Source organism: Metarhizium album (assembly GCF_000804445.1).
Source record: "Metarhizium album ARSEF 1941 chromosome Unknown scaffold_29, whole genome shotgun sequence".
Lineage (NCBI taxonomy): Eukaryota > Fungi > Ascomycota > Sordariomycetes > Hypocreales > Clavicipitaceae > Metarhizium > Metarhizium album.
In genome coordinates, this window is record NW_024467603.1 from 47,982 (window position 1) to 72,260 (window position 24,279).

The 24,279-nt window shown below is 57.3% G+C and overlaps 8 protein-coding genes across 8 annotated transcripts; 3 read left to right on the plus strand and 5 right to left on the minus strand.

Annotated features, from left to right (window-relative positions):
• Positions 1-360: 360 nt before the first annotated feature.
• Positions 361-3,393, minus strand: MAM_07244 (DEAD-like helicase; the record flags this gene model as incomplete). The annotated part of the gene is made up of 1 exon (XM_040826042.1): positions 361-3,393. The coding sequence occupies one exon, from the start codon at positions 3,391-3,393 to the stop codon at positions 361-363; it is 3,033 nt and encodes a 1,010-aa protein (XP_040675891.1).
• A 455-nt stretch (positions 3,394-3,848) lies between these two features.
• MAM_07245 (DnaJ domain containing protein) lies at positions 3,849-5,210 on the plus strand (the record flags this gene model as incomplete). The annotated part of the gene is made up of 3 exons (XM_040826043.1): positions 3,849-3,930; positions 3,978-3,990; positions 4,133-5,210. The coding sequence occupies 3 exons, from the start codon at positions 3,849-3,851 to the stop codon at positions 5,208-5,210; spliced, it is 1,173 nt and encodes a 390-aa protein (XP_040675892.1).
• Positions 5,211-6,029: 819 nt separating this feature from the next.
• MAM_07246 (uncharacterized protein) lies at positions 6,030-7,234 on the plus strand (the record flags this gene model as incomplete). The annotated part of the gene is made up of 2 exons (XM_040826044.1): positions 6,030-7,100; positions 7,211-7,234. The coding sequence occupies 2 exons, from the start codon at positions 6,030-6,032 to the stop codon at positions 7,232-7,234; spliced, it is 1,095 nt and encodes a 364-aa protein (XP_040675893.1).
• Positions 7,235-7,743: 509 nt separating this feature from the next.
• Positions 7,744-8,094, plus strand: MAM_07247 (uncharacterized protein; the record flags this gene model as incomplete). Its single annotated transcript, XM_040826045.1, has 1 exon — positions 7,744-8,094. One exon carries the CDS (start codon positions 7,744-7,746, stop codon positions 8,092-8,094), a length of 351 nt encoding a protein of 116 aa, XP_040675894.1.
• Positions 8,095-8,417: 323 nt separating this feature from the next.
• Positions 8,418-11,002, minus strand: MAM_07248 (uncharacterized protein; the record flags this gene model as incomplete). The annotated part of the gene is made up of 3 exons (XM_040826046.1): positions 8,418-8,426; positions 8,566-8,924; positions 9,046-11,002. 3 exons carry the CDS (start codon positions 11,000-11,002, stop codon positions 8,418-8,420), a joined length of 2,325 nt encoding a protein of 774 aa, XP_040675895.1.
• Positions 11,003-15,790: 4,788 nt separating this feature from the next.
• Positions 15,791-17,504, minus strand: MAM_07249 (Mannan endo-1,6-alpha-mannosidase; the record flags this gene model as incomplete). The annotated part of the gene is made up of 4 exons (XM_040826047.1): positions 15,791-16,384; positions 16,477-16,721; positions 16,790-17,275; positions 17,408-17,504. 4 exons carry the CDS (start codon positions 17,502-17,504, stop codon positions 15,791-15,793), a joined length of 1,422 nt encoding a protein of 473 aa, XP_040675896.1.
• A 2,623-nt stretch (positions 17,505-20,127) lies between these two features.
• On the minus strand, positions 20,128-20,706 carry MAM_07250 (uncharacterized protein; the record flags this gene model as incomplete). Its single annotated transcript, XM_040826048.1, has 1 exon — positions 20,128-20,706. The coding sequence occupies one exon, from the start codon at positions 20,704-20,706 to the stop codon at positions 20,128-20,130; it is 579 nt and encodes a 192-aa protein (XP_040675897.1).
• A 1,124-nt stretch (positions 20,707-21,830) lies between these two features.
• Positions 21,831-22,943, minus strand: MAM_07251 (Metallopeptidase, catalytic domain protein; the record flags this gene model as incomplete). The annotated part of the gene is made up of 1 exon (XM_040826049.1): positions 21,831-22,943. The coding sequence occupies one exon, from the start codon at positions 22,941-22,943 to the stop codon at positions 21,831-21,833; it is 1,113 nt and encodes a 370-aa protein (XP_040675898.1).
• Between the last annotated feature and the right edge of the window lie 1,336 nt (positions 22,944-24,279).

The following is a 24,279-nucleotide window of genomic DNA, read 5'->3' on the forward strand; positions in this document are numbered from 1 at the left end:
GGAGAAGCGTCGACTAAGCTCGGGAATTTTCATCTGGCATGAGAGCCCCAAGAACCAAACGGCTGATGCGGCGGTGACGTGTGCCTTGCCGAGTGGTCTCGAACAAATAAATGCACGATGATACTCGTCCGCCGTGTTCGTGGGTATCGGGAGTGAGTGTATTGTGACTTGTATGGGGGCGGCAATTGTCGCAGTCCTTCCCTCACGCCAACTGTAGGTTTTGAGTTCTCCAAACAACGGACATGCGAACGCTCCCAGGGGATATACAGTCCTAAAAATAAACAATACATGTATATGTGCATTCATGACTTCGTTAAATGTGTCACACAGCCAACGCTCCAGTGACAAGCGTGCTCTATGCTATCTTTGCTTGGGCATCTTTTTCTCCTCCATGGCCTCGACATCCTTTTTCTTGTGAAAGTGTGGTGCCAATTCAGCCAACCACTTTGGTTCGATGGGAATGACGCCGCGCATGTATTCCTTCGTAGTTTGCACCAATTCAAAGTATATAATCATCTTCTCGGGAGGGTCCACCGACATGAGCACGCTGCTGGGGTGAATCCACACAGTCGTGTTGTTCTTGACTGTGCGGTAGCTGTCGCCGCTCTTCTGCAGTCGTGCGGCGTTGGGGAAGAAGCCGGCGGTAATGGCACGCTTGATGGGCCGGAGATTGTTGGCGCCGCATGTCGATGGGGACACTTCGACTCGTTCGCAGAGCTTCGCCAACTGATCCCGGACGTCACGAGCGCGGGTGAGAGATCGCTGTTGCAAGAAGTTTTCGCGACACCAGACGGGCGAGAAGTCACTGTCCACCCACTGATTCCATATGTTGAGCAAAGTGACGTGGTCTCCGCCATCCTTGACGGTGAATCTGTTCCTGGCGCTGTCGGCATGGATCTTCTTGTCCTTGGGCCGGAAGAACAAGGCGGAGGCCTCCCCGAGCATGGAGACAATCGACAGCACTTCCTCGACACAGCCCTCCTTGTCAGCAGCTAGCACAGCCTTGGCCAGCATGGGATCGGTGGGAAACTCGGCCATTTGACGGCCCATTTTGGTAAGCTCGCCCCTGTGATTGAGAGCCTGCAGGGCAAACAGCTGATTCAGGGCGCCGATCAGCGCTTCAGTTGGAGGCGGATCCATAAACTCAAAGTCGAGCAGCTCGTTGATGCCGAGCGACTTCAGCTGCAGGACAACTCCATTGAGATTTGTTCGCTGGATTTCTGGCGTAGTTGACTCGTCCATCTCGTTCATGTACGCAAACTTTGTGTACAGGCGAAAGCATTTTCCCGGCCCTACGCGGCCAGCACGTCCACTTCTCTGGTTGGCAGATGCGCGAGAGCAGGGCACAGCAACCAAGTTTGACATGCCAGTAGCAGGATTGTAGATGTTTTCTTTCACATATCCAGGGTCAATGACGTAGACGATTCCGTCAATAGTCAGACTGGTCTCGGCAATGTTTGTTGCAAGAACCACCTTTCTAGCCCCCTCAGGCGTCGGCTCGAAGATTTTGGCTTGGAGATCCGATGGCAGGTTGGCGTAGATTGGGCAAATGACCAGTTCCTTTATTCTACTGCCGAGCTTTTTCGCTGTCTCTGTAATCTCCTGTTCTGCAGCCTCAATCTCGTCTTGGCCAGTGAGAAAGATGAGGATGTCCCCCTTGGGCTGCGTCGTATGAATTTGAAAGACGGTCGTAATGGCCGCGGCCAGGTAGTTGGCTTCGGGAGCGGGCGTGTAGTAAATGTCAACGGGGTATCTCCGACCAGGAATGTTGAAGATGGGTGCATCGTCAAAGTAGTTGGCGAATTTCTCTGCATTCATGGTGGCCGACGATATGAGAAGCTTGAGATCCTTTCTCTCTCGCGCCAGGTCCTTGACCAGAGCAAGTAAAATGTCAGTGTGCACTGTTCGTTCGTGTGCTTCGTCAATCATCAGCGCTGAGTAGCCAGCCAGATCTGGCTCCGTCATGAATTCCCTGAGCAGCATGCCATCTGTCATGTACTTGAGAATTGTCTTGTCACTGGTGCAGTCCTCAAAACGGATCGAATAGCCAACTTCATTTCCAACCTTGACGCCGACTTCCTCCGCCACACGAGCGGCGACACTCATTGCAGCGACTCGACGTGGCTGTGTGCAGCCTACCTTCATCCCGTTTTTGGTGTACCCAGCTTCACGTAGGTACTGGGGTAACTGTGTCGTCTTGCCGCTGCCGGTTTCTCCAACAATGACCAATATCTGATACTGCTCCAATGCAGCCAGAAACTCGTCTCGGTATTGGTAGATGGGCAGACTCTTGCGAGTCTCCTGAATCGAAAGGGCTTTCTTCTCAGCGGCATCAATCTGGGCCTCCAGGAACACTTGCTCCTTGGTCTTGCCCTCACCGGCCATTCTCGAGTCAAGACTCCACTGAATATATTGCTGGTCGTCCATGACATAATCATAGTCCTCATTTTCAATCTCTGCCCGCTGAATCTGAGCTTTGGCCTTGGCGGCCTGTTCTTGCTCCCATTCCTCATGCTCCGTGACAAATTTCTCTTGGCCAAATTCATCCCGTTCGACGTATCGTTTGTATAGAGCCTCCTCCTTTTTCTTTCTGTCCAACTTTCCTTTTTCTGTGATGTAGTCCTCAGGCATGTAATAACCGTCGCGGTGGTCATCAATTTTTAACCTCTCTTCAGCTAGACGCAGAATCTCCCTGTTTTTAGCGAACTCCAGTTTCTCTTTTTCAGACAGCCGTACACCGCTTCGGAGCTCTGCAGTCTCTTCCGCCACCTGTCGTCGCAATAACGCAAGCCGTTCGGTTTCGCGCTTCTTGAGGTATTCTTGACGCGACCTTTCTCGCAGATCGGGCAGAGCAGCGTCTCTGGCAGCAGCATCCTCTGCCAGTTTCCGTCTGGCTGAAGAGTCCCCATCTCGCAGGTTCTTTTTGGATCTTTCATCATCCCTTTCCTTTAATCTTTTGGCAAAAGCCTCGCGCTCCTCAATGTCCTTTTGTCGTGCAAGCTCCTCCTTGGCTCCATCTGACAAATCCGCGCCATCTTTCTCACGGTCATCGCGACTCAACTTGACTCGCTTGCTTGCGGATTCTTTGAACTCGGGTTCATCGTCCTGTGGCCGCGCGTCAGGATCATCGGACGGCGGTTCCTCATCCGCCCATTGATCGTCAAAGTCTCTTTCGTCACCGCGCCGGCGATAGCTTTTTGGGCGAACTGGATAAGAAGAGTGTGGATTCGGAGGAGACCGGCTGCTCTGTCGACGAGGCTTACCGGTTTTAGATGCCGACTTTTCGTACGTACCGCGGTCACGTCTGTGCCGGTGCTTCTTTTCCTTGGAGACCTTCTGAGGACCGACCTCGTCATCATCCATGGGGACGAAGGCATATTTTTTGGCACTCATGACAGGCGAATGAAATTACCGACGCTGAGCGAGCCAAGTGACGCACCCTTGTCTGACAAAAAGATGGAGGAGAGGCTGAAGTTGGCGCCACGACAAGTCCGGGAATTTCAGACGCGGCCAGTCCACATGGGTGGGGAAGGTCTACGACTTGCAGCCAATAGACATTTCCTGAACCGCCCCTCGGGTCGTGCTTTCCACGTTTGGACCGACCAGGGTCTGATAACGTCCAATCCCATGCCCATGTTAACACGCTGGTTTGATCACTGCTTCATAAATGTGCAGTCGCTGCGGTCGACGCTTCTCAACATCCTTCATTTCGCACCCTCGTTCGACCTCCGTTGCCAATACCCGCCGTCTGCGGATTGCGCTGCATGCAGACCAACTAGATTTTCCTTTGACAGCAGACTGGCGGTATTTTGGCATCTGAAACCCTCCGGCTGGAGCCGCGCGCAGTCATGTTAGCTCGCAGCTTTGCGTTGCTCGCCTTGCTGGCCCTGATTCATCTTGCGACATGTGCCGAGGATTACTACAAGGCGTGTAAATATGCGGCACACTCTTGCGACGTGGAAGACTAACTCGAACAGGTTCTTGGTCTTGGTAGAGACGCCACGGACAAGGAACTAAAGTCGGCATATCGCACACTCTCGAAACGTTATCATCCCGACAAGAACCCGTAGGCTCCTCCCCCACTGCGGCAGGCACGAATTTCTTGCGAGCATGGCGCTAACCGGAAGTTCAGGGGCGACGAAACCGCTCCCAAGAAATTCGCGGAAGTATCCGATGCATACGAAGTTTTGATCAACCCCGAAACTCGCCAGATTTACGATCGCCACGGCCACGAAGGCATCGAGCAACACAAGAACAGCGGCGGTGGCGGAGGTAGCCACGATCCCTTCGACCTGTTCAGCCGATTTTTCGGCGGACATGGCCATTTCGGTAGTTCATCCCGAGAAGCCCGCGGCCAAGATGTCGAATTCAAGGTTAGCATATCTCTGCGCGACTTCTACAACGGTGCCACGACCGAGTTCCAGTGGAACAGACAACACATATGCGAGACCTGCGAGGGAACGGGAAGCGCAGACGGACAAGTCGACACATGCTCGGTTTGCGGGGGACACGGTGTCCGCATTGTCAGGCAACAGCTCGCCCCAGGCATGTTCCAGCAGATGCAGATGAGATGCGATGCCTGTGAAGGTCGTGGCAAGAGCATCAAACACAAGTGTCCCGTCTGTCATGGCCAGCGAGTCGAAAGAAAGCCAACGACCGTCACTCTCAAGATTGAACGGGGTGCCGCCCGTGAATCCAAGATTGTGTACGAAAACGAAGCCGATGAGAGCCCCGATTGGGTTGCCGGCGACCTCGTCGTCAGTCTTGCGGAAAAGGAACCAGCACCGGAGGATAACCCGGACAATGTCGACGGTGCCTACTTTCGTCGCAAGGGTGACGATTTGTACTGGACCGAGGTCCTGTCCCTTCGCGAGGCGTGGATGGGCGACTGGACTCGCAACATTACTCACCTCGACTCTCATGTTGTCCGTCTCGGCCGGAGCCGCGGCCAGGTCGTACAGAGCGGTCACGTTGAGACCGTTCCCGGCGAAGGCATGCCCAAATGGCATGACGAAGGCGACAGCGAGTCGCACAAATATGAATTCGGGAATCTCTACGTGACGTACGAGGTTATTCTCCCCGACCAAATGGATAAGAAGATGGAACATGAATTTTGGGCCTTGTGGGAAAAGTGGAGGGCAAAGAACGGCGTTGATTTGCACAAGGACAGCGGGCGACCGGAGCCGGCAATAGTACGAGATGAGTTATGATGTAAGAGACGGGGGTGGGATGTGACACGTCGGCATAGAGGTATCATATAGACTGGCCATAATGTAGACGAATACGTGCGAAGTGCTGCTGCAGCCGTAATAACACGCGTCATTCATACACCAAGCGCCCTCTGTGAGCGCATCGCTGATGGTGTCGATGCGGACCGTCGACGTGTCTCAAGATGGCACCGGCAAGAGGATGATTTGACGCCAACAAGAACGGTGTGGTTTTCCGCCCTGGCAGTGTGTGAAAATTTCACTCCCAAAGGAGCGGCTCTCGTTGGAAGATGATGACAGGAACTGTCCTGCGGCTTGTTGGTTTCAAGCAAGGGATTTGAATAGACAAACCCGTCGCGGGGTGAAGCAGTTGGGCGCGTCTGCCTCGGCAAATCCCTGTATCAAACAGCCGACGGACCGGTAGACTTTGCATTCGTACTTGGTGCTCTGCGTAGTGGTGATGAAGTCCATATTTTAGCTTTGCCCAGGGGCACGGTTCTTCGCCTCGTGGGCGTCAGCTCGGCCTCGGTAGCTTCCCATTAGCAAGTTAGGGCAGGGCGGGCTAGGCTTATCCCGCCAACGGGGGGACATGGTGCGGCGGTAGTCTTGGGTACGAGGCCAGATCTCAAGGCAGCTCGGTCCGGTAGGGCTGAAGCGAAGCAAGGCTTGACATAGTGATGACGACGGCTCAGAGTTGCTCCCGTGAGCACCCGTGACGAGGTTATAAAAGGCAGGGCAAAGGGCGACGTCGGCCCATGGCCCGCCTCTCCCACTCACACGCCCAGGGACCATCGGCTGCAGACCACCGACGCCTCGACGAGAATGCAGCCCGCCATAGCACTCGCGCTCTTCCTGGGCCTCGTGGGGGCCAGGGCGCCGCGGACAGCGACGCCGGGGCACCGCAGGCAGCGCCACCCGCCGGCCCGGGCGACCCGGACGACGGCGGCAGCAGCAGCAACGGGCGACTGGGACGACGCGGTGCCGCCCACGGCGACCGCAAGCTGGGTAAAGGACGGCGGCGGCGGCGGCGGCGGCGGCGACGACGACGACGACAACAACGACGGCGACGGCGACGTCGACGACTTCACCGTGTCCTTTACCCCGGCGGCGCGCAGGCCGGAGACGTCGGCGCCCACGATGCCGGGCGACCCGCAGCAGCGCACCGTCAAGACGAGGGAGAGCATCAGGTTCCTCCACGACTACGTCCACTACGACTTCGGCATCGGGACGGCGTGGCCGCGCGGGACGGCGGCGCCGTCGTGCACGTGGTGGACGCGGGTGGGCGACACGCACGCCCGGTGGACGCAGGACGTGTACACGACGACGACGACGACGACGCTGACGCACAAGTGCGGGCACTGCGCCATCGTGTGGACCACGCCGCACCGCGGCTTCGACTACGCAAAGGTCTACGACACCCAGACGGTCGACTACCCCTTCACCATCACGGAGCTGGTGTGCGGCGGCCCCGAGGGCACGGGCTTCATGATGCCGCCGCACACGCCGACCGCCCCGCCGACCACCAAGACCGGCACCGGCACCTACCGGCGCACCATGTTCGTCACGTTCCCGGACAAGGGCCCCACCACCATCACCCCGACCGGCGTCACCTCCCCCGGCTGCACCCGCTCCACCGCCGTCTGGGGCGGCGGCATGATCAGGCCTAACAAGATCGTCTTCTACCAGGTCTCCACCGTCAGCACCGTCACCAAGGACTGCGGCACCTGCGCCCTCGCCTGGTCCACAAAGTGGTTCTGGCAGAACGTCCGCGGCGAGCTCGACCACTGGCACACCGCCACCGCCCTCAGCAACATGTTCATCGCCACCAGGCTCGAGTGCGGGCCCGCCGTCCCGACCGAGGCCTACGAGCGCTTCACCTTTACGCCCACCCAGGTAAGCCGGAATCCCGAATCCCGAGTCCCGAATCCCCCCCGCCAACTCTTGCGTGCTGTGCTGACTGGGGACGAAATTTTTTTTTTCCTTTCTTTTTATTAAAAAAACAGACCATAATTACCTCAGATTTCTAGCGGTGTTTCTAGTAGACCCGCCTGCTGCGTCGTGGTCGTCGTTTGTCGTTTGCCGTTTGTCGTTGACAGAGGGGGAGAGGCGGAATCAGGGAGGCCGAGGCGCGCGTCATGTTTCGTCGTCGCCACGATTGCAATCCGTCTTGTTTGTACCCTACATGTTCGGTATTCTGGTCTGTCGTGCAATATCTGCTTTGCAATATCTGCTTTGCCATGCTCTGCGAGCCCTCTTGTCGTCTGCCCAGCTGGAACCATAACATGCGTCGTCGCCGCAATGCAAATCCCACAGACCATGGCACCATCCAACATTCGTCAATGTGTCTCATACTCCAGACTCTACGGCTAACCGAGCCACTGCATTATCCCACGAATCCGCCGCAAAAAAAAAACCTCCCAAGTCGGAAAAATAAACAAGCAAGTACCATTCACAACAGACGCACACGTCGGTCATTACATCATTCGTCATCCCCCCATCACCGCCGCACTCCGTACCGTCTCCCCCTCCCGTCGTCATGGTCGCCATGGCCATCCTCATGTCTCCGTCTGCCGCTGCCGCTGCCGCCGCCCCCTTGCTCCTCAGCACCTTGCAGGAGTCCCGATCCCAAAACGTGCCCTATGACGCCCATCAAGCCCTTCTGGCCCTCGAGCGCCCCCGTCACGTCCCTGACGAGCCTGTCCACGGCCTGCCCGTCCGTGCCGCTGACCTGCCACGCTCCGTGCACATCCCAGCCCCCCGGACGCTGCGGCTTCCGTCTGAACACGCCCCGTCTCGTGGTCCACCCGTCTTCGCCTACGTGTCGTCCGTCCAGAGGACTGCCGTGGGAGTCAAACCGGTCTGGCAGAACTTCGACCTCGTCCCCTGAATCGGTCCCCGACGAGTCGTCCCTGAGTCGCCTGCTCCGCCGTACCAAGGGCCGCGGAGGCGTTCTTGCATGGGACGACATTTGATGGTTCGGGTTCGAGTCGCCCCACCTGTCCCTGCCAGGAGAGATGTCTCCTTCGTCATTGTACGCCGTGTCTGGGTCTAGGTTGTTGGTGCGACGGGAGCCCTCGCCCTCTGAGGCCTCCGCTTGCTCTCTTCTGTGCCGTTCCATTGTCATGGAGCTTTGGGGAGACAAGGGGATGAATGATACTGATTTCGAAGCGGCTGGCGGCCCCGTGCTCGCGGCAGCGCCAGACGGTCTGCTTACACCATCTAGAGGAGTGTCTTGTCAGCTCCCTCCGGCAAACGTTGCTGGGATTCTTCAAACGTCGAATTCCTGCCAGGCACGATTTCACGCACTCTTTGCTGCATCTCTGATGGGGCTTTCTTGGCTTCGGACTTGAGCACTCACATGGTCTGGCGGATATCTTCCACCAGTCGGTGGCGGGCCTGCGGGCGGAGGAGCCGGCCCCGGCGGATGCCCGGCACCCCGGAAGCCAGGCTCCGGAGGCGGCGGTGGACCCGCCGGAGGGGGTGGAGGTGGAGGGGCGTAACCTGTATAGTCTTGCGGCACGTACGGCTGGTACTCTCTTTGCGGAGGAGCCCCGCCGATATGATCGGGATATGGAGCGTGGTTGCCGTTGCTCGCCATTGGCGGATCGCCGGGGGTTGGAGGATACGGCGGATAGTATGCGCCGCCTGATGCTGTTGGAGGTGAGCGTGGACGTGCACGGTCGTCGAAGTAGTCTCTTCGCTGATCTTCGTCACGTGCTGCCGGGACATGGTCAGTCTCGTGCTTGGTGAAATAAAAACAAAAAAGGAAAAATGAAACCAAAAAAAAATCCCATTGGGCTGCCAAAGTGTGCTGCTGTCCACCGGGTCGCGCACTTACGTCTTCCGTGGTCCTCCCTTTCCCTGGACCTTCTGTGCCGCTTGTCTTGTTCCTTTCTGTCTTTTCTGTCCTTGAATTCTTTGATGCCCATGGCGGCAGCGCCGGCGGCAGCCCCTGCAGCAGCGGCATCCCTTACTCTGCTTCTGCTCCGTTTCCTCTCGTGCTCGTCATCCGATCCAAAGGCCGAGACGGAGCGGTCGCGCCTTCTGCGTCTGCGTCGCTCGCCGCGTCCGTCCTCAGCGTCCGACTCACCACGTCGTCGGGCCAGTTCGTCCCGGGACTCGGGATATAAAGGGTCGTTGCCGTACTCAACTAGGCCTAGCTCAGGATCAGCACCAGGCTGCGAATAGGGGGATCGTGCCATCGACCTCGACCTGCTCCGGTGCCTGCTACCGCTGAGGCTCCTGTGTCTGCTTCTCGAGTCTCGGCGGCGGTAGTACTCATCGTCGCTGCTTGCACTCGAGTTGCGAGCGTGTTCCTTGTTTTCCTTGTGGTTGGCCCAAAGCTTGCTGGCCACGCCGGCGGCAGCGGCAACCCCCCCAATTTCAGCGACCCGCCGAAGCCGAGACTTGCTTCTGGAGCGACTGCCGTGGCGGGATCTGGACTTGGACTTGGACTTGTCGCGGAAGTGCTTGATGATCCCGGCGGTGGCGGCGGTTCCTATCGCGGCCTTGGCGGCCGTAGATATGCTACGCCGTCGGCTCTTGCTGCGGCGGGATGCGCGGGACACGGAACGGGAATAATCGTCGGCAGAGTAGTATCCCCCGCGAGTGCGGCTTCGACCACGATGAGCCTCTTCCTTGTCGACCTTGCTGGCTTGGTAGTACTTGGCAGCTCCGGCGGCGGCCAGAGCCACGGCAGCGACGCCCAGCCCCTTTTTCAGAAGATGGTGATGGTCGGGGGACTCGGGGCGGTCACCGAATCTATCTTCATAGGCGCTGTGGGCGCGACGGGCCACTTCGGTTCCCAGGGCGCCCAAGGCAGCGCCGGCCAGGACCTTGCGGCCGCGATTATCGGGCAAGTCGCCGTATTCATCGCGGCGACTGGTGAGAAGGGCGGAGATGCCGGCGCCGGCGAGGGCGCCTTCAGCGAGATGTCGCTTGTGGTGGGGGCTTTCGCTACGGTCTCGGCGCACGGTGCGACGGTAGTAGAATTCATCGTCGTCGCTGTCGTAGCCGTCGTCTCTCCTTCGGCGGCCATACCGAGCCATGGCATAGTCTCTCTCCCGGTCATTGCGGTAGTAGTCGCCCCGGTAGGGCCCGACATCGCGACGCTCATGGCGGTAGTAGTAGTCGTCCTCATAGGAGTCGCGGTCCTTGCGGACCATTTCTCGTTCCTCCCGATCTCGCAAGACCACGACACCAGGGTTTTGCTGGCGGGGCACAACTATGGGAGCGGGCGGCGGGTCCTGGACGATGATCTTTTGAGGCTCCGTCGACTGCTGACGGATGATGACGGGAGGGGGCGGAGGCGACTGGGGCACGTAATATTCGGTTTCCTTGCGGTAGCGTTCGACGTCATGGCCGTGGGTGTCGTCGAAGCGCTCCTCTACACGCTTCTCAATCTTGAGCTCGTCTTCGTTGTGGCCACGATGCGAGCGCCGGTCCCAGTCTCTGTCGGCCTCTTTGCTCTCGAAGACGGTGATGCGGGATCGGTCCGGGTCTCGGTGGTGATTGTCGCGCTCGACATCTCTTTCGTAGTAGACGGTGCGCGAGCGGTCGCCGTTGTAAGGTTCAAAGGCTGAGCGCGGGCGATCGGGCGAGAGGGGCGCACGGGCATCGAGAAGGTCGCCCGAGGTGCGCGCGGAAAACTTGGAGCGGCGGTCGTCGTCGACTTGGATGCGTTCAGTTCGTTCGAAGCGCTCGCCGTGCCTGTCGGGGCCGACCTTGTACCTGGTGACCGTGGTCCGCTTGTATCGATCATCGTCCGACTCGCTGTCCCGGTAGTATCGGGACATGGCTCGTGAGAGGAGGGGGAAGGCGGACCGACCCGTCGTCCCGTTTGTGAGGCGTCTTGGTTAAACTTTGGTCTAAACAAGAAAAGTCGTCGACGCAGAGGATGCCACGAAACAAAGCGCAAAAAGGGTCGCAGGTAAGAGGTCTCTCAGCGACGGGATGCGGATGCGATGCACAGGCAAAAGATTGAAAGCATGACCGATGACTGACTGGGAGGGGGCGAGGAGATTGATGACGAAACAGGGCTGCAGGGAGCAGGGAGAGGGGAAGGGCGATGGATGTTATTCGGATGGCTGGGGAGCAGGGGAGGCATCCATGATCCACGGGTCCATGGACCACGACGGAGTCAATTGTCGGCATGGGCTGACCACTTGCAGGTGGGCAGGCAAGTGGAAGTGGGGTCGTCGACATGTCGAGTCTGACACGACACAACACAACCAGTGACGCTGGGCCTTGTGACATGACAGGTGATGACTGATGCCTTTTTGGGGGCCCCTTGGCTGGCCGGCCAGCACTCGAGGCGTCTGGTGCTCCGTGCCAGCTCTGCAGACTCGTCTGGTCCCATCGACCCACATGTCACGTCACTCTCCCTTTGTCCTGGGCCCTGCCGTCTGTCTTTAATTTTCATTTTCATGACCGCCAGAGAGTGAGGGAGAGTCACCTGCCTGGCACTAACGAGTAACTACCCCTTCACTTCGAAACACGGCAGTCACACAACACGATTCGCACCACGCACCACGCACCACGCTGCCATCATGCTCAAAGATTGCCCGAGATGAAGCACGCTGCGCAGAATTCTCAGTCCCCGTCTCTTGGTACGGGGGCGTCATACTATCCTAGCTCTACGTTCTGCTCTGGGTCGACTAGTCCAGTTTGTGTCTACGAGTCATGACCGAGTACATGAGTTGCTGGAAGTCACAACCCAAGCCCGCATGCGTGTTGCCCGTGCTTAGGACCTTGAAGCCCAGTGAAAAGGCGACGGCGATCAATCCGGAGGGGTGCATGCCAAGCGACTTTTTTCCGTCGTCGACTCGTGGTACATATTCGTGCAGTGCTACGGAGTAGTCGGAGTTGACAAAAGAATTTATGAAACCCTCTGAAACCTTGTTAGTGCCGTTTTGGACCGACCTCCGCACATCCGCGACAGAGTGCCCGAGTGGTTAAGGGGAGTGACTTGAAGCGCTAGGCCTTGAATGTGATTCGTCAGATCGAGGGGTACCTAGCCATAGATATCACTTGGCTTCGGCCTCGCAGGTTCGAATCCTGTCTCTGTCGATTGTTTTTGCCAAATTGTAACTTACAAATTTTTATTTTGGGTCTTTTCCTACCATGGAACACGATGGTTTGTCTGCGTTTCCGAACTTAATTGTTTACTGTTTATTGCGCTTGACATCCTGCGCCGCCTCACTTTTGATATTGCATCTAATCGACGCCCATAGTGCAGAGTGCCTCTTGATTGCGGCTGGCACTCTGGTACGCACCTCGTCCATCTACTTACTCTTGCCACCATAGCTTTCAGTCTATACATTTTCGTTTCCAGCCGCCAAGTAGTAAATCAATTCCCTCAGATCGTAGCCCATCTGCAGTGGAAGTTTGAAGCTGTCCACTCGCCGGTCAGCAGGCGGCCAAAACGGCAGTCTCAACACGCCATCAAGATTCAGCCGGCGAGTCTGCCACGGTTTATGCGTCGGCTTGAATGGCCTTCATGTTGCTCCCCGAGTTGATATCCTGCCTTTCAGCCTCTCTGAGCCTCTGTTATGCCAGGTCATCCATGCCCGACGGTTCCGGCGCGTCCGCGACACGGCCATCTCCTCGCCTCGCCTCCGCCCGTCCCTCGGTCTCCAGCACTCTCGCCATGCCTGTGCTATCACGAGGAACTGTGGATGATCTGCAGTGGCGGGTGTCGAATGACGCCCCGTGGCGCCTGTCAGCCAATGTGCCACTACGGATAGCCATACACAACTCCTGTTTTATTAACCACCAGTACAAAGCAGGGAGGGTTGCAGCCAATTGAATGGAGGAAATGGAGTTGCGGGCAAAGAACTGCCTTGTCTTTCTAGTCGTTGCAGAAGAAACCTTGGGGGATGTGGTGTGTGCGATGCCACATCCATGGAGCTCACGTCCGTGGAGCTCGGCCGTGACATGCCTCGCGATGCGCAATCGATTGCGTCCTCGCCACCTGCTTGTGGAAATGGACGAAAAAAAAAAGGGTAACGATATACGGCGAAACGGCCGGCGAAACGGCCAAGCAGCCCCGGCGCCCGGCGCCTCTGCCTCCCGTGCAGAGGAGGCTCACGTCGACGGGGAGGCTGTCGCCATGCTTGGCTCCGCACACACGGCGCTGGCGAGCAGGGACGCGTTCACGCTGTCGTTGCTGGGGAGCGCGAGGGACGGGCGCCCGGGAGAGAGGTGCGAGATTGCCATTGTCGTGACGGCGCTTCGGGTCTGGAACCTGCACGCGAAGGGGCGGCTGGCCAAGCCGCAGATGTAGTTGGTGAGCGACGAGTGCAGAAACAGGCCATGGCGTTGCTCTCCTGCGTGGGCACGACGACCGACTTGGCCGGGATGAAGAAATGTTCTTGCGGCCAAGATGAGCTCGTCTCGACTCTTGACATCAAGCTTGCGCAGAGCCCGTACTGCCCGGTGCTTCACGGCGCGAATACGGTCCCGCCGACCGAGGACTGGCGACGCCGTGATCAGAGCACGGGTCGATAGCTGAACAGTGGCGGGAATAAAGGTCGCCAAGAGAGGATGAAGGCGATGGGATGACGGACAGCGCAGCGTGGGAACGAGGGAACAATCCGATAGTTACGTACCCTTTAGGTCGGCTGGGACCCGCGACAGCCCAATAGGGCTTGTCCAACGTAAGCGAATCGCAGTTGAATTTGTCCAACTGCACTCGATTACATAAAACTAGGTGAGAAGTATTTACGACTTTGCGTCTTGCCCACTTCTTGCAGGGAGTAGGGCACCGCAGATTAGCAAGTAGCCGGGCTTCCCTCTTGCTCATTGTCCTTTGCGGTCTTGTCTTTCAGCTATAAACCAAATAGGCTTACGCGGCACGCTGCAGCATGTACTCACACCCATTTTTATGCGGGCTTGGCATGCGCCGTGGCCGTGGCCAACGGGGCCGCAACTAACTCGTACAGATACAGCGCTGTCGAGATGGAATCTTACATCCTTGTGTTGTACGAGCCCACAAGGCATCCAAGCTGGCAGCGGGTTTTGCGGCGAACCGCGAGGATGAGCAGCTTGTTGGGAACAAAAAAACAAAAAAAAGACATGTACATATAAAAAGGCGCCGTCATCCACGGCCCTTGCTGCGCAGTCTTTGGCAAGCCTTTTTCAGAGTCGCTTCACCCATCAGTCACCTCTTTCATCTCTCCATCATCTCCCCAGACCCGGCACCCCCTTACAATGCTTCCCAAGTTTGCATTCTTACTGTTGACTGCTGTGCCCGTCCTCGCTGCTCCGTGGGAGACATTCGTCGACTGGGTCAACAACGAGTCCAGGTATCCCCAAGTCCCCCGGCATGAGAGTGAGGGCCAGGCACTTGAGAAATGATAAAGTAAAGCTTCATGACGCGGCTGCACCAGATATGCCTTGATGCCTCATGCCTCCGTCTTCCAAGTCCCGTCACGCACACGGGCATCTTGCCCTGGTAGCCGGGTCCTTTGTCCTTTTGATTCAGGAACTAAGATTTTTCAAGACCGCACGATATTATGCGCGAACGAGTCTATTGCTCTTCACCACGCCTTGCCTAGTGAGTACACAAACCAAAAAGTCCAAGCCCGTACGTGCCAAGCAAAAGAACGGCAGTCGCCCGTCGACGGCCGGCCGAGCTTAAACTACCGTGGAGAACTCCATGCAACGGCCGTCGCTTTCACCCCCCAAGAGCCCGCAATGGCTCACCCGTATCAGCACCCTGCCTGAGGTTGGGTAGGTTTGACTGCTGCCGACACGTCGCGAGATGACCGCCCAGTTCAAAGTTGTGTCCGACTATCCAAGGCAGAATCCCCACAAGCCCTGCTGGATCTGACCGCAGCCGCAGCCCCTCTGGTCGCGAGACTGGCAGGGAGCTGGCCTTGGGGCTCTGGGATCAGACCTCGCGAGGCAGACACAGTTGCATCCATTTCCGCAAGTATCTTGCCGCATGCAAGGGCAGGAAGGGGCAGGCGGCGGCGGCGGCGGCGGAGGAGGAGGAGGAGGAGGAGGCCATCTATAGCACTCGGCATCAAAGAACCACCCGGGGTTCGTGCCGTCACCTAGCTGACAGTCAGCAGCACGACAGGTCCGGACCCAACAAGGCCAGAGGCTAGAACGACGCGTGGGCAAGACGAGCCGAGAAAGCCTCATCACAGACATGACGCGTGCATCACATCCCGCCGTCCTCGACCACACGGGAGGTGACTCAGGCTGACAGCAAAACCCGAAGAGCAGGTCGACCCGACCCACGCCTTGTGCCCGTCTCGTCTCATGACAATGCAAAAGCCAAGGCCATGCGCACAGCACGTGGACGGAGAAATCGTGGCGGGAGCGCGCTCAGCCGTGTCTCGAACTCTGCCCCAACGTGCCGTGCCGTGGCTCATTGTCGCGACGGCTCTCGCCAGCGCCGCCATATACAGTACGGTGACCGAACGGCCGACCATTAGACGTTGGAGCATTGAGCTTCACCTTGCGCGTCGATTATCTGTATCAGCTCGTCATGCGTTGCGACCTGATGATGGATCCGTCTATGCACACGCACGCACACACATGTATTTACAGCAATGCTCGCAATTCCCAACGCCTCACGCAACCTTGGGATCGAAAAAGTTCATCCACACAAACAAGCTCACGGCGCCGCCCAAGAGCAAAACAGTCAGAATCGCGGCGCCCGCCCTGTCCCCCGCCGTGACGGGCTGCACGGCGCGCTCGCCGTTGTCCTTGCCGCCGGCGTTCGGATTCCCCCTCGAGGTGCCGCCGCTGTCGTGCGTGACGGGCGGCGCCACGTCCTCCATCAGCATCGACGACACGGCGGCCAGGACGTCCATGGCCTCGCCCACGCCCGTCGTCTTGTCCACGCTGGGGTCGATGAACTTGCCCTCGGACCAGTAGAAGCCGCACTGCCGCCCGGACGAGCCGCCGGTGCACTGCGCCGCCGCCGCCTGGCCCGACTTCCGGAGAGGCTCGAGGATCTTGCTGGCCGTGTGCGGCGCGATTTGCGCCACGACGGCGAGCCATCGCAACAGATAGCCCTTGTACGAAAGCATGTCGGTCTTGCAGACGCTGCCGCCGAGGGCGAACTCGCACGACACCTCGTAGGCGATTTGCTTGGGGAAAAAGGTCTTGAGACACGCATCCAGGAGGCTGTCGAGACGCGTCTTCCACTTGTCGTCGCTCGTCTTCGCGGCCGGCCATTTACGTGTGAGCGGGGGGTTCATTCAGTCCGCACAAGGGGGGCTTTCGCGCGAAAGGGGGGGGTTCTTCTTCTTACGCGGTTGTACATGAAGGCGGCGCCCTGGATCATGACGGCGGCGTTGTACGAGTACTGTATCTTCTGGATCTTGGTGCAGTTTTCGTTGACGCTCGCGCCGTCGTACACGGCCCAATTGTCGTTGTCGATGAACCTGACGTTCCAGAGCCAGTCCCACGTGGCGGATGCGCGGTCGGCGTACGTGTTGTTGCCCGTGTATCGAGCGAGCCTGGCGCCCATGTTGAAGAAGATGCCGTTCGCGATGGCTGCGTGTCCGAGGGACATTGGTGAGCGCCAGAGCTTCGGAGCAGGCAGAGACTGGCACCCAACTCACTGTTCTTGTAGTCATAACCGGCGTTTGTACGGGGAATCTGCCACCGCAAGCCGCTGTTGCACGTCTCGTCGTGGCGGCTCGGGTCCGCCTGCGTGTTCCAGACGGCCTGGGCCAGTTCGAGCCATTGCGGCTGGTCGGCAGGAGGGTCGGGGAACTTGTTCTCGGCGGCCAGCAGGGCGGACAGTCCCCAGAAGCCCTGGTCGTCGTTGCCGAGGGAGAGCGTCTGGTTCGGCGGCATGTAGTCCTCCTGAGGCCCGACCTGGAAGAGCATGCCCTGCGTCACCACGTCGTTGTACGTCGCGTCGCCCGTGAGCTTCCAGTAATCCATGTACGTCCCCATCATGGCGCCGGCTTCCCACCAGTAGTAGTCGCCCGTGCCCGAGGCCGGAGGTCCCGGCAGCAGCCCCGGGATCTGGCCCGACTGGTTGCCGCGGTAGAATTTCATCAGATCAAAGGCCAGAGACTTGGAAGAGGCAATGATGTTGTCTAGACGCGCAAGGTGGTTAGAAGTTGGAACAGGCCCGCCTCCTCCTTGAGTCCTCTCAAAGCGTCCTCACAAGACGGGCGCCTGCCTGCCTGCCTGCCTGGATCATGATTCACGGGCCCGTACGTACGTACCTCGTGTGTCAACGTTATACTGCGCCTTGGCGATTCCGGCGAAAAAAACACTGCTGGCCATGGCGACCAGCGCCGGCGACGAGATGGGCGCGACCATGGTCGAGTGAGCGTCCGTCTTGCACGAGGTCAGGTCGCGAGTCGGTCCGCCGGCGGGTCGCGACAGAGAGGTCGCCTTGGATCAGAGGAATGAAGGGGAGATGAAACAACTGAAGATGATGAACAGAGAAGAGGCAAGACGAGTCCTCCTCAAATCGCAAAGTTGTCCCTGGTGCACGTCGAGATTTGCGCCGCCCGGACTGGAAGCATCCGTTGCCTCGATGCGGACGCCCCGAGACTGGCGTGTGGATGGCTGCAAACAGCAGTCGTCGTAGCGTGAAGCCGTCCCCGAGCCTGGGCAGCGCGGTATGCTGCTGCAGTACTTGTCTGTGAGAAACGACTGTCGAGATTCAAATCTTCTCCCACGTCACGCAACAAGTTCCAACAAGTTGCGACCCTGACGTTGACGATGACGTTGACGCCCTCCGGGTCAGCAGCCCCATCACATCGGGCAGCCGCGGATTCGGGCGTTGCAGAACCGGCCTTTTCCTCTCCAGTGAATATTCAAAATGCGCTTCAGTCCAGCGGCCAAGACGACGTCTGTTCCTGTTTGTTTCTTCTCAAAAAGTCAAAAGTCACCAACGCGTGTCCGCGGATGCTGCAAGGACAACAACGTCGGAGACGGGACGGGCATTTATTTGCACGGATCCTCCCGCATCTTGCCCACGCACACCAAGCGAAGCGAATGCCAAGAGCCGCCATCGTGGCGCAATGGCATGGCTGCGACAGAGTCGTGGATCATGATGGCAGATACGAGAATCCTGCCGCTGGCGCTCAACTTCGCCTCAGTCTACAAAAGATTCACGCCCCGGTCGAGCCCGTATTTCCCGAAACGGGCATAGGTCATCAATCATCCGCCGGGGGAACGCTAACCTGTAAAGGCGTAATGGGATAGCTAGCTCTGGCTACGAGTCTGCGACTAGTCAGTTGTTTGTTTGCACCGCTGCCAACAACCTGTCATGACCAGCCGCATCGGGTCTTGGATGCCACTTACTTGCGACACAAACCTCTGCCGTCACTTGTGAGTCGCGGCATTGAACTGAGTCAATCGTCCTGATGGCTCTCGTATGACCCTGTGGGTAACGTTGACATGTTTGGCTCCCTGAAACATGCTCGCTTGGTGAGAAACACTTGAGCGCCCAACATCAACGACGGGGAAAACGCCCCTGCAAAGGATCGACGGCACCTAGACAATAGAATCTGCAATCCGTTCAGCTTGCCTGTACTAGCTCGTCTCGACTCTCCACCAGGTCAACCGCGTCTGATGGCCCTGCCCTGCCTCCGTGCTATCTTGACAGCTCTTGGCTCGGCTCTAGGCAGAGGAATGCATGCATCGCTTCCACGGCTCCACCCACCAATCTCGGTTTCACAAGTGTTCGTATCGTGTTGGATGGAACCGCCGAAGCACGACGCGCGACGTGGCTGGCCAGTCACGGATGTGTTTAGCCAGTTTACTGCCCTTTCTGGTTGGTCGCCTGATCTCACCTACATTTCTTCCCAGATGCAAGCTTTAATATTTCATCTCCATCTTCTTTTTTTGCCGTAGAGTCAATAGCACCGACAAAAAGGCTTCGTGTTCGGGTCCGATATTTGAACCCATCTCTGACACAACCAACCGATGTGGCTCTGCGTTGAGGCGGCTAAGCAACCCACATTCCCGCTACTCCGATACGATACCATGCATCGTCATCACGAACCCGGCCGTGAGCCCGACCTTCTCAGGCCCAGTGGGTGTGCGTCCGTTCCGCGGACTGCGAGTGAGGAGGCTTTTGAAAAGACGAACGGCTGAACGGCCCATTCGCAACCGAAACTTGTAGATTTGCTTGAAATAGATGAACAATGCGAGTCAGGGATCCGAGTGACATCCGCCGCCAGAGCTTACACATTCATCCCAGTGGGAAGCAAGATGACGTTTAACAATGTCCTTAGAATAAGGTTGGTGGGACGTCACAACGCGGCTGCAGCCCTCGAACCCGTCATACAAAAGATGCCGACGCCATCCAAGGTATGTAGCCAATTCAACTAGGCAACCTTGGTGGTGGCAGAAACGTTTCCCCCATTCTCCGCGTGTCTGGTGGTGGCTTGTCTCTCAGCCCGAATCATGGCGTATTCAAACCGGGAACTTGGCCACATGACCGATTGCAATCGCAGAGCTCGTAACCACCCGACCAGTAAACATGGCGAAATGCCAAGCGTTTCCTTGGTTGTCAATCGTCCACAGGGCAAACTGGTTGTGCATGAGATTGTTCAGAGGCCACGTCATTTCCCCTACTGCTCAACGCTAGGTCTTCTAGCGGGTGCCGTTGTTCTAAATTGACCATATGGATGATAAATGGAAGACTCTCCTCGCAGCTACTTCCCCTCTCTGATGTGGTGACGTTTGAACAGAACTCACTGATCTCGACAGCGTCATCAGCCCCATGCAAGATGGGCCTGGGTGGTATTTTGCAGTTTCATCATTCAACAAAGGTATTTCCAGCCTCATGAGCGGCAAAGGGGCCAAAATCCACGTGCTGCAGACCCCCAGTCACAAGTACCAGTGCTCAGGCTGTTTACCGAAAATCAGGACACTGGGCTGATTTCGTATTCAGAGACGGGGCGTTTGAAGACCTTGTCAGGGAAATTCAAATGTCGCCGTGGGGTGTCGTAGGTCGATTTCCTGCCTGCACCCCTTGACGCTGATCCTTGATTGGCTTCACATGCCGAATGATGTCCCCGATTATGTCGGATAGATATTGGCCTTCCCCGAGAACAAAGTGTTGACAGCTGCTCTGGCTCTTGCATCCGTCCATCATGTCTGGCCAGAGGTTTTGGACGACCTGAACCAGCTTTTCAGTTTCCTCTCTCTCCTGCAAACGCGAGATCCATTCCTCTTTCAAGTGGTCGGAGGGATAAACCAAGGCATAGTTCAAGCCTTGCTCGACCAGTGCTGTTCGTATTTCCACGTGGGTAGAAACCAAGATGATTGTGTTTGGTGCGATGGATTCCTTCACCTTTGCCAAGTAGGCGGGCTTAAATTCCGGTCCGCGCCTTCCGTCAGCATCTTTCGGAAACTGGGCCGAGTCCAGATCCAAGATGTTGTAATCGTATAATCCGGCGCTGCTTGCGTTCTCGGTAAGCCACGTCTTTCCAATGGCGACGAAGCCGGATATAATGACGCAGGGATCGGAGGGCGACTGGGACGTAGCGTTTTGGGTCGCCATGGTGATTCGCTTCGGCGATGTCGTTGGCCCAGGTGCGCTTCCTTGGCCTGGACACGGTCTGCCGGAGGCCAAGGGGCTCATGTATTCCGCGAATCTTTGTGAGTGAGTTTTTTCCAGGCTTTGCGCGAGAGGCTGTTTTGTTGCAAATTAAATCGATCAGCCTGCGGAGCACAAGAAGGAGAGCCCACCAAGATGTCCAAGAGGAACCAAGATGAACCCGTGACAGGCAAGACGATGAAGAGCCTTGGCAGCATGGGGAGAAGCTCACGAAAGGCACACACCAGAGAGCTTATAAAGAACCCCCTTCAAGAACGTGACTTCAGGTACAACGAAGCACTAGGGACCGGCAAAGGCCATGCACAACAAGTTAGCGCAACCAGGAGCGCGCAACTTGCGAGCCCGGGGGGCCGTTGAGGAATGGGCGGTATGCCGAGTCTCGTGACCCTCGTCTGCGTCATTCCCAACCCACGAACAACTGCAGAAACTTCAAGGAAGCCTTGGGGCATCGAGCAGGTCGGTTCGATCAGCTGTGACTCCGATGAGGGAAACGAAGATGGAGTGACGCTTTATACGACGACACCGCGCGGTAGGTAACGTTATGTGCTTTGCAGCTGCAAAGTTGGTGGCTGTTTGACGACGAGGTGGCCGGACTCTTGTCGGCCTTTGGATTCCCGAGGCAAAAAGTGGAGCAGCCCGGTAGCCCTAACCCTGGCTCGAGAGTCGAAACACCATGCCGTACCAGTCAGGACTCCAGAGCCTTAAAATGGCAGTGCATAAACATCCACCGAGTCAATTGAAACAAGAGTCTGTTGGACATAACATTCACTAACTATCAGCCTGCTTTGGCCTGATGTGACGAGGGCATGATAACGAAGGCTCAGAGCAAATATGTCTCTACTCACAGATAAATCTCGTGCAGTATCCGAGGTCTTATTCAAGGGTTTAATCCGAGGACCTGACCTACAAGCTCTGTGTGCAGCCTGGCCTCAGTGACGGAGGCATCTGTCTAGGTCTTGGGCTTCCAACCCCCTCGTGCCTTGAGCCTTCTGCCGGACCCTTTGTACGTGACGCGTATGCAGCCGGTCTCGGTGGACCATAGGTTGAGTTCAACTACACAACATATTTCAATAAGGGGAACTGAAGGCGGAATCGCCGCCGCCAACGGGAAAGGGACTGAGGCCGCTCTCGCCGGTGTCAAAGGCAGGGGGACCGAAGCCGTCGCCGCCTTCAAAGGCAGGGGGACCGAAGCCGTCGCCGCCTTCAAAGGCAGGGGGACTGAAGCCGTCGCCGCCGCCAACGGGAGGTGGAACAAAGGGAGGCGGACCGAAGCCGTCGCCGCCGTCAAAGGGAGGTGGATCAAAGGGAGGCGGCGGAAAGGGAGGCGGCGGAAAGGAAGGCGGCGGAAAGGAAGGCGGCGGAAACGGAGGCGGCGGAAACGGAGGCGGCGGACCAGACGGAGGCTGACCAGGCTGGGGCGGATCGACACCCGGAAATCCAGGGGAATCATCGCGCCCGCCCGTGTTGTCGCCTACTGCGGTAGCCAGAGCGAACTTGGTAAAGCTTTGGGCATTGTCGAGGCTCTGCCGTTTGCTCAGCTGCTTGCATTGTCGCACGTCGTATGCAATGTCGTCTGTATTCCCGACGACATGGTCCATCTCGTGTAGCAAAACTTCGCCGAGGTCCTGGCCCTGAATATCTGTCGCGGCAGAGTTGTCCTCCAAGGCAACGGTGCAGAGTGTAATCGGGCCCATTCCTTTGAATGTCTCTCCGGCGATGCCTTCGCCACAGGGCCCGCACTGGACGCCGACACGACCGCGGCCGTTTTGGTCGCATTCGGCTTTGATCCGGGCGTAGTGGGCTGTGACCAGTCTGACCGTCTCTTGGTCATTTGCGCCGCTGTCGAACCAGTTCTTCATCAACTCCTGCTTCTTCTTCTCGTTGGCATCTCCCTTGCCCTGCAGGACCCTAAGCGAGTTCGCGGCCCTCTGGGAGCAAGTCTTGAAGGCCTTGGCAATCTTGGCCGCATACGGGCTGCAGCTCTGTTGGACCCCGCGCTTCTGAAGTCCGTGTTTCGGAGCATCGCTCGCAGGCTTCAGCAGACATTTGGGAGGATTTTCCGAGCGCGCAAACTTGTCCTTCACGGGCCCAGGTGTTGACCGGGTAGATGGCCGGCTGCCGGTTGGCGAAGCCACGACGGCCGAGATGGCGAAAGCGGCGAGAAGTCGGACTGGTCTCATGGGGGGCTTCAAAGTCAAGTCCTCGTGGAAAGCTCCCTCGGTTATCCACGAAGTGTTTTATCTGCATCCCATTGCTTTGCAAACGGAGAGCGCTGGGCTTTGCAAAAGCCGGACGTGACCATGTAGATATCTCATGACGGGTCGAGGCTATGCAAGGCCCAATACTTGCCTGGTGTTGTGAGGTTTACGGAACACGTTGCCACCCGTGTATCGAATTTATAAAGAACTTGCTACACGAGTGCCTCGCTGAACTGCTTTATTGGTTGCGCACGATACCTTGGTGGCCGGGGAACCCCAGCAAAAGGGTAGATGTCAAAACCTTGGTAGGGTAGCCCCGAGGCTGTGGTTCAGAAAATCAGGGTCGGGTCAATGTTTTTGGTGTAGATTTGACGCACAATCCAGCACAAGACGAGCTCTAGGCTTAAATTAGGCATACGGAGTACACTACAGGCAAATTCAAGCAGAGCTGCTGTAGTTTATGTGAACCTCTCTCTGTCCCTGTTGAAACCCTGTTTATCATGTATCAGCGAGCAAGGGGCGCGTGGGTGCCTGTAAAAGGTACAGTTGCCAAGATTTCAGTTCATGCTGCCAAGCCCAAATGAGATGGAGCTTTGTGATGCCTGTGATGATTGTAACTTACAAGGAAAGCACCCTACTCTACATAGATCGATGTTAAGGCCCTGAAAAGCACGACACAATTGCCGTGGGAGATTGCCCCTGATTTTACGAATCACAGCCTGAAACTCAATCTACTTGCCACAGCATCAGTGAACAAGCACCGGAGCCAAGGTCGGCGTCGCGTGCCCGTCCTCTTATAGTTTTCTGCCCGTTCCTCCGCCGGGCCCGCACCGCCGAAGAGTGAAACAAGGAGGACAAAGGCCAAACTTCAAACGCAAGTGAGCGAAACTTGAGACACAAATGGCAACTACGAGCCTCTGGACCATTGGACAGTGACAAACCCCTGACAAATGGGTAGCTGTGATGGCGGAGTCTATTGCCAGACGTGACTCGACTCTTACGGCACGTGCAGTCCGACGCCGTCTCGGCGAAACTCAGCTCCCCATCATGATACACGGCCTCGGAAAGTCATTTGATAGCAGGAGGGCCTCTGGGTCATTGATTTGATACCACCTCACACGCGCCTAGACCCCCTACTTGCCTTGACTCGAGAGGTCAACTGGTTTATTGGAAAGTCAGAGGGACACAACTCTTTATGGGGACATGTAGAAATTCAATCGAAAGCCAGAATTATCCCAGCTCAGTTGATGGAGCTGAGACGGGTTGACAAGAGGAAAAATTGATGTGGTCTGGACAGCCTACAACAGAGGAGCACCAT